At 42.7% G+C, this 8,798-nt stretch overlaps 1 protein-coding gene across 1 annotated transcript in view; it reads left to right on the top strand.

Annotated features, from left to right (window-relative positions):
• The window catches only part of LOC112548220 (3-hydroxymethyl-3-methylglutaryl-CoA lyase, cytoplasmic-like), a gene marked incomplete at its 3' end in the record, with an annotated part of 67,247 nt that overhangs the window by 51,829 nt on the left and 6,620 nt on the right, over positions 1-8,798 (top strand). The window contains exon 6 of the mRNA XM_025193115.1: positions 2,176-2,239. Within this exon, the coding sequence (XP_025048900.1) occupies positions 2,176-2,239 (64 nt within the window). The remainder of the gene's footprint in view (positions 1-2,175; positions 2,240-8,798) is intronic.

Below are 8,798 nucleotides of genomic sequence, written 5' to 3'. Positions count from 1 at the left end.
CTGATAAAGAAATTGAACAGTGCGGGCCCAAGGACCGAGCCCTGGGGGACTCCGCTGCCCACTTCCCCCCAGGTCGAATATGACCCGTCCACCACCACCCTCTGAGTACGACCCTTCAGCCAATTAGCAATCCATCTGACCATGTAGACCTTGATGCCACAGTTGCCTAGTTTTTTAATGAGGATGGGGTGGGAGACAGTGTCAAAGGCCTTGCTGAAGTCCAGAAAGACTACATCCATGGCGACACCTGCATCCAGTGCTTTTGTGACCTGATCGTAAAAGGCAGTCAGGTTGGTCTGACATGACCTGCCCCTAATGAAACCGTGCTTGTTGCCCTTGAGCATCATCCCCGATGCCGGCCCATCACAGATGTGTTCCTTGATGATCTTCTCAAAGAGTTTCCTCAGGATTGAGGTAAGACTGACGGGCCTATAGTTGCCCAGGTCCTCCCTCCTCCCTTTCTTAAAGATGGGGACCACATTGGCACCTGTTGCCAATCATCTGGCACCTGTTGTTTTGAATCAATCATATTCTCTTTATGTTTTAAGAGAACAATACATCCATTACTATATAGCCTTGAATACACACAAACTAGCATCTCTTTAACCTGGTTTCATTGAACTAGTGTGAAGACTTATGTGGTAACCAGGGATTGTACTTTTCTCTGATTTAAAAAAAACAACCCCAATTTTCAGTTAAAAAGAAGAAGTAAACCCAAATCCACATTTTTCCAGGATTAAAATGAAACACTATAAATCTATATATTTGCAGTGTTTCGTTTAAATCACAGAAAAATGTGGATTTGGGTTTACTTTTTTTTAACCGAAAATTGGGGATTTTTTTAAATCAGAGAAAACCTGGATCCCTGGTGCTGACCTTTGTTTCAGTGTTATAGAGGCTTGTTTCTGGTTAGTTTAATTGTATTCCAAGTCAGTTTAACCAAAGCCATTAGAAGACAGCATCTACACAATTTTGCTGGCATAGCTGTTTTGGCTAAAAATGTGAAAAATTGCACTCTGTAGCCATTATAATGCTGTCATAACTTCTGATGTAGAGGCAGATATGCTGACAGAAAAGTATTTTAGCATGTTTATATAGAGTTTGAAAGGTTGATGTAGCTAAGCAAATAGGATCATTCCTTCACTTAACGTAGACTGTGTTTTTATTATGGGGCTCTACTGACATCACTAAAAAAGTCTCTGCTACTTTAGTTTAGACATGCTAATAAGCTGGGTTTAAACAAAGTTAAGTGTCCATGTGGTCTTTTGCACTGGTTTCACTGGATCACTTTAAATCCAAACCTCAAATCTCAAGCCGTTATAGCTCTATATGAAGACTGCAGAGAACTGTCCCCAGCCAAACACAAACAGCTGGAAAGGTGAGCTCTCTTGTATCCCTCGCATTAATTTAGCTGAGAAGGGCAATTTAAAGTTTAACTGGGATGATTTACATGCTTAAATTATCACAAGGTAACACAGGTTATGTAATAAAAATGGAAATTCAAAACAGTCTCCACAGTGAGACAGTATTAAGATTTCTCAACAAGGGCCCATTTGTAGCTTGTGCATGTTGTGCTACCTTTGAAGCATTGTGCAAGGCAAAGTGATAGTGACTCATGGTCTTCCTTCCTTGCACTTCCTTCTATGCTGATAGATGACCAAGCATATTTTCCCTGTTGTTTGGAGGTAGAAATGTCAACTGGTACTTTTGGTAGGAAGAAATGTAATAAATACATAAAATCTGTTCTTGCAGTACAGCTATCCATAATTCAGATATCTGGCACAAGGAAGTAAGGGACACCTTATATCCTTCTACTGTCTTGTGTGGCCAGCAAAGCAGAGAGATAAGATGCTTCTTAAAATGACAACAATATGGAAAAGTTAAGTTTTATCTAGCTACATTAATTTGACTATAACATCAGTCCTTTGTAAGTTATGATATGCATTGACCATAAATAAGGATATTAAGTGACTTATTTAACAATAAAAAGAGAGAACTTCAGCATAGGCAACTTTAATTTTTTGCTGGTACCTTCATTTTGCCTTTCCTGACTAGAGCACACAACTTTCTATTTGCAGAAAGATTTTCTTATATGCAACATACAGACACATGCAATATATAATTATGTAACTCTGTACTATTCACATATTTATGTCTCTGCTATTTTTCTTGTAGGTATGTATCTTGTGCTTTGGGATGCCCATATGAAGGAAACATCAAACCAGTTAAAGTGGCAGAAGTAAGAATGTATCTCTGTCTTACCTTTTTTGTGATAGGAATGCACATTTAATACATGCTTGAATTATTTTCTCTATTTAATTCTAGAAGCAAGTACAACAAACTCTAGGACTGGATATATACCTCATAATTTTCCTCAACGATACCCTCTCAGATTTAAAGAAAATAACATGTTTTGGTTATAATCAGTCTTAAAACAAAAAATATTATGTGCTATTTCCTTCAACCAGAAAGGCAAGGAAATACTTAGGAAAAGAGGCTCAAATGCATATGTCAATGGACCGCATTGTATGAGATGATTTCCAGCATTACTTCTTACAAATGCCAGCTGCTATTAAAGTCACTCCATACCAGCAGGAGCGGGCTGCTGCTTGCCTTCGATCAGTAAATCCACTTTAAATCCTGGTGCCCTAGATCAGCCCAGCGGGCATCTGCAGAATGTATATTAGCTGAATGCTTCAGAATTATCCTTAAAATAGGTTTTCTATTACTCTATCTTAACTATAAGACAATTGAGGAATAAGATGCATCTCTTGTGAAGGAAAGACTAAGGAAGATGGTCAGAAGAGAACACCTTTCCCTTTTGGAAAACAGACAATTAGCTCAGGAGTCAGAAGACTGGGAGACAGCTGAATAGAGAGAGTGACAGACAGAGAGGCAGAGATGGCTGGGTGGGTCTGTACAGAAAAGGATGAGGAAACACACCAAAGTAGTCTCTACACATACAGGTAAAGGTGCAATAGGATCTAATGTGCAGTCCACACAATCATGCTTCCTGCCATGCCACACATGAATGGCAGGAGGTGTAGATATGGGATCATGCATTAGCTCCCATGAAGCCTTATTGCTGGTGATGGGGGAGCCTGGTATTGGGCTTCCCCTACACTGGCAAGAAGCAAGCTCCTGCAGCTGGGAGCCTCTTCAGTTGAGGGGTTTCCAGCTGTGGGGCAGCCCATTCACCCCTGTGGCTTGGGGATTTTGGTAGCAGCCATCCCCCAGCCCAGGGGTTTCACATACATTTCTGAGGTTGAGGGATCATGGCTGCCTTGATCCCCCAGCTCTGAGGATTTCATTTACCCCTGAGGCTGGGGATCACAGCTTCCATGATCCCTTAGCCACAGGGGTTTCATGCATCCAGTGTCCACAGCTGTGGGACTCTGGGTCCCCATGCTGTCAGGATGCAGTGGCAGCTGCTGGGGCTGAGAGGCCACTCAGTCGTGGGACTCCCAACTCCAGCTGGGCATTGTACACCTCCATGGCTGGGAGTCTAGTTAGCTGACAGGGCTACCAGCCACAGGGGAGATTGTGTCACCCATGAAAATTAAAGCTGGATAGCATCCAACTATAAAGTTAGTACACATTTTTTAGGTCTATCTTTATAGCTGGTTAGAGCTTTTTATTGTGTAATAGCTACTTTGCATATGTAGCTGGTCTCCAGGGCCGTTTGTAGATGCGCTTAGCATTTTCTAAACCATGTTAACTAGTTTGAATCACATATTTTGAATCAAATTTCAATTTGAATTAAGAGTTAATAGATGATCATTGACCATCATAGCAGGCGGCACTGGCTATATACTGTCCATACACTTAAGAGTGCCTTAACAGAGGTTGGAAGGAATTAAGAGGTGCCTGTTTGAGCGCTGCTATATTGTTGCAATTTTCTAGAAAAGTTTCATAGTTTCATAGTTGTTAGGGGCAGGAAGGGACCTTACAGATCTTCAGCTCCAGCCCCCCTGCACTTGGGCAGGAAAGACTGCTGAGATCAGATGACCTCAGCAAGATGTGCGTCAGGATGCTTTTTGAAGATTGCCAGGATGGATGACTGTACCACCTCTGGTGGGGAGCCTGTTCCAAACCCTCACCACTTGACTTTTATAAAGAAGCTTTTCCTTATGTCTAGCCTGAAGTGATCCTCAATCAGCTTGTGCCCATTATTTCTTGTCCTCCCCTGGGGGACCTTGGTGAAAAGATGCTCCCCCAGGCCCTGATGTACACCCTTGATATACTTATAGGCTGCCACCAAATCCCCTCTGAGTCTTCTTTTCTCCAGGCTGGACAGTCCCAAGTCTTTCAGCCTCTCCTCATATGACCTGGTCTCCAGGCCTCTAATCATGCATGTGGCCCTCTTTTGGACTCTCTCGAGCTTCTCCACATCTTTCCTGAAGTGTGGCACCCAGAGGTGGATGCAGAACTCCAGCTGCAATCTCACCAAGGCCGAGTAGAAAGGGAGGATGACGTCCTTAGCCTTGCTTGAGATGCCTTGGTAGATGCATGCCAGTGTTTGATTAGCTTCACCAGCTACAGCATCACATTGATGGCTTATATTCACTTTGTTATCTTTCATAACACCCAGGTCTCATTCAGAAGTCATGCTAGCAAGCGTAGTACGGCCGAGCCTGTAAATTTGTTGTGGATTATTTCTCTCCAGATGGATCACTTTACATTTCTCTGTATTAAACAACATCTGGTTGAGGTCTGCCCACCTCATGAGTCTATCCAGGTCGGCCTGTATTACCCGCCTGTTTTTGCATATGACCATACTCCCCCATAGTTTGGTGTCATCAGTGAGCTTTGCTAGTTTACTGCTAATACCTGAATCCAAATTGTTGATGAACATGTTGAAAATCACTGGTCTGAGCACTGAACCCTGAGGGACACGACTGTTCACCCTCCACCATGATGACTCAGTTTCATCAATCAATACTCTCTGGGTCCTACTACGGAGCCAGTTACATAGCCACTGAACCGTAAAGTAGTTAAGGCCGCATTTTCCCAATTTTTTCATAAGGATTTTGTGGGAGACCAGGTTAAAGGCCTTTTTGAAGTCTAGGTATATGACATCAACCTCATTTCCCCCACCCAGATGGTGAGTCACCTGATCATAGAAGAAAATGAGGTTGGTCTGGCATGACTTACCCATAACAAAGCCATGTTAGCTATCCTTCAGAATACTGCCTTCTGCTAGCCTGTCTGTAATGGATTCCTTTATAATTTTCTCCAGGATTTTATCAGGGATTGAGATCAAACTGATTGGCCTGTAATTTCCGGGGTCCTCCTTTCTCCCTTTCTTAAAGATAGGTACCACTCTGGCCTTTTTCCAATCTTCTGAGACCTCCTGAGCACCACACGTTTTCAAATAACTTTGCCATCAGTCGTGCAATGACATTGCCCAGCTCTTTTAGCACCCTCGGGTATAGTTCAAATGGTCCTGCTGACTTGTACATATTTAGCCTTTGTAGGTGCTCCCCCACAAGATCTATGCCAACTGTGGGAGGGTGATCATCCTGTATCCTGTCGTGCAGGCTAACACCGTTGGACTGGTGGAATTCTGATGTAAAGTATTCATTCAGGAGTTCAGTTTTGTCCGGAGTCTCGGTTATCAGCCCTTCTATTTTATTCAGTAGGGGTCCTATGCTTCCCTTATGTTTTTCTCTGACTTCCTACATATCTAAAGAAAGACTTTTTTTGTCCTTGATTCTGGTTGCCAATCTGTATTTGGTTTGTGCTTTTGCTGTCCTGATCTACTCCCTACAGGTGCAGGCTGTTGCTGAGTACTCCTCTTGGGTAGTTATTCCTGACTTCCATCCCTTGTAGGCTTCTCATTTTAATTCCAGGAGGTTCATGACTTCCCTGTTGAGCCAAGGGGGTTTCCCAGCCCTTTTTCTGCCTTTGACGTTTTAGGATTGCTTCCTTCCAATAGACTTCCTTTGACTTTTTAGGATTGCTTCCTTCGACCACTCTTCTTGTACCCCCTTCCTCATCAGACCATAGTCCTGCAGGGCTTTGCCAACCAATCCCCTAAACTTGTGGAAGTCAGCTTTCCTCAAATCAAGGATTTCTACTTTATTGGCCAATTCCCCTGTTTTATGGTGGATGGAGGAAGTGTTGTTCCAGAAGCCCTAACTGACCTGATATGTAGTCAGGGTGAAGTTCTGTTGGCACATTTGACTTTTGTAAAAGTGTTACTTTGTGCCTGATAGCCTCTGTTGTGTTGCAGAGATCTAACTGAGTTTCCCTTGTGGAGATCAATATTTACAATGCTTATCTGCTTATCTGAGTTCCTAAGGACTCCTAAAAGTTTTTTTTTCCCCTAAAAACAATGCTCTATGTATATGTTAATTAATACAGTTTAAATTACCAAATGCAGACTGCCCTAGTCTGCATTAACTTTAATCCTTGTTCAATTATGAGTAGTTAATTTAAACTGGAGCCAATTTTAATTCAGACCGCAGACATCCACGTGTATATAGTGACAGCTGCAGTCCGGATTAAAACTAGAAAAATGTAACGTTTACAAATGGCCCAGGAAACTGCGCAAGTAACCAATTAATTGTGTGATACCTGTAATGTGCAGAGGTGGGGCCAGGAGATGCAATTAAATGAATGTTGACTAGCTGTAAAGAAAGCAACAGTAAAGTAGAGAAACACACATTTTTCTGGATTTTGCTTGCCATGCTCAACTTTCTACTTTTGACATATGTTAGAATCTCAAGTTCATCTTTTTATTATATATTATATTCTATGCATGAGGATATCAGGGCTTTTCTTCCTTCTCCACATGGTCTTATAGTACATAGTTGGAACTCACACGCTTCTTCCGTAGCAGCTACACTAGATTTCACACTTTAGAAAATAACTAAATTGGAAGGTATTAAATGTTTCTGAATTAATTGGTTTTAATATGAAGTGAAAGTTAGACGTGAAACCTTTTTGGGTGCAATGGTGATGACAGAAGCAGCTATGTGTTAGTAAACTGTTATTGCAGTATCATATTCCCTCATAAGCTTCTGTCTGTGTGTTGCCTATTTTTAAAATAACTTTTCTTCCACAAAAGAAGTCTTTTCAGAGTTACATCTGATGTGTTATTTTTTTACCCAATCTGCAAGTTTTTATTTACATGAATGTTCTATACTTTATCTTAATTTTATTCAGTGTCTTTCTGTATATCCATGCAACCATGAATGCATTGTAAGTAATTAATATTAAGCTTCTCATTAAAGTGAATAATATAGGCCTTGATTTAACAGAGCACTTAAGCATATGTATAACAAGAAGCCTCTAAGTAGCCACAACATTTTATATGCAAACACATCTACTTAAATGACTTACTTGGGTCGTACAGTTGCTGATATATCTCCTAATATTCTTGAGTATGCTATGCTGCATACCTCTAGCCCCCAGCTTTGTCAGGATGAAATTATGTGGTTCTCCTTCTCATAGTTTGTAATCTGGGTTGATTTATATCCAGACTTTCCAACTCTGTTTCTTCAAAGAGCGATGAAAATGGTATCCATTGATCAGATAGAATTATTTACAAAACAACATGTTTCAGAGAGACAGATTTTAGAACAATTAAAATAGGCTATGCACAGATCTAGTTTACTGGATCTAACCTCTTCCATGGTATCTAACCTCCCACTCAAAGTCAAGAGCTTGACCAGGAGTTCGCCAGGGAATTGGTTGAGGCCACGTGCTCCAGGTCCATGGTTGTCATGGGAGACTTCAACTACCCAGACATCTTGTGGGAAGATCACTCGGCTAAATCTGAGTGGTTGCAAAGCTTCCTCTCCTGCGTGGATGACCTCTATCTGACACAAGAGGTCTACGGGCCAGCGAGAGGTAAAGCCCTGCTCAACCTGGTACTGGCAACCGGGGATGACCTAATCAGCAACCTAATGATCGAAGGGAAGCTGGGTGACAGCAACCATGAGCTGATCACCTTCACCATCTGCCATAAAGCTGGCAAGTCAGTCAGCAATACAGGAGTCCTTGACTTCAGGAAAGCTGACTTTGACAAGCTCAGGAGGCTTGTTGGTGAGGCTCTAAGGGACCACAACCCTAAGGGGAGGGGAGCTCAGGAAGAGTGGTTGCTCCTCAAGGGAGCGATCCTCGATGCACAAGCTAATGCTGTTCCGTTTTGGAGGAAAGGCAGCAAAAGGACACAGCAGCCCCCTTGGCTCTCCAGGAAACTAGCAGACCTGAGGCTAAAAAGAAAGGCCTACAAAGGATGGAGGATGGAATCCACCTCCAAGGAGGAATATTCTGCGCTGACCCAATCCTGCAGGGAGCAAACCAGGAAAACCAAGGCTGTGACAGAACTCCAACTAGCTACAAGTATCAAGGACAATAAAAAGTCCTTTTTTAGATATGTGGGGAGCCGGAGGAAAAGCAAGGGCAACGTTGGACCCCTGCTAAACCAGATGGGACAACTGACAACCGATGCCCAGGAAAAAGCCAACCTATTAAATGGGTACTTTGCATCAGTCTTTCATCAGTCCCATGGGAAACCCCTGCCCACTACGGGACAGGGGGGCCTGGGTAAGGGAGGCCTGGATGAGGGAGATTCCCTGCTCTCCATCAATGCTGACCTCGTAAAGGAACACCTTGATAGGCTAGATACCTTCAAGTCAGCTGGCCCTGACAATCTACACCCCAGGGTACTCAAGGAGCTGGCTAGCATCATAGCCCAGCCCCTGGCACAGATCTTCGAGAACTCCTGGTGCTCTGGTGAAGTGCCTGAAGATTGGAAGAAGGCCAATGTGGTGCCTATCTTCAAGAAA

Source organism: Alligator sinensis, unplaced genomic scaffold (assembly GCF_000455745.1).
Source record: "Alligator sinensis unplaced genomic scaffold, ASM45574v1 scaffold1311_1, whole genome shotgun sequence".
NCBI classification, from domain to species: Eukaryota; Metazoa; Chordata; order Crocodylia; family Alligatoridae; genus Alligator; species Alligator sinensis.
The sequence above is the reverse complement of the archived record's forward strand: the minus strand, read 5'-3'. Positions and strand labels throughout refer to the sequence as shown.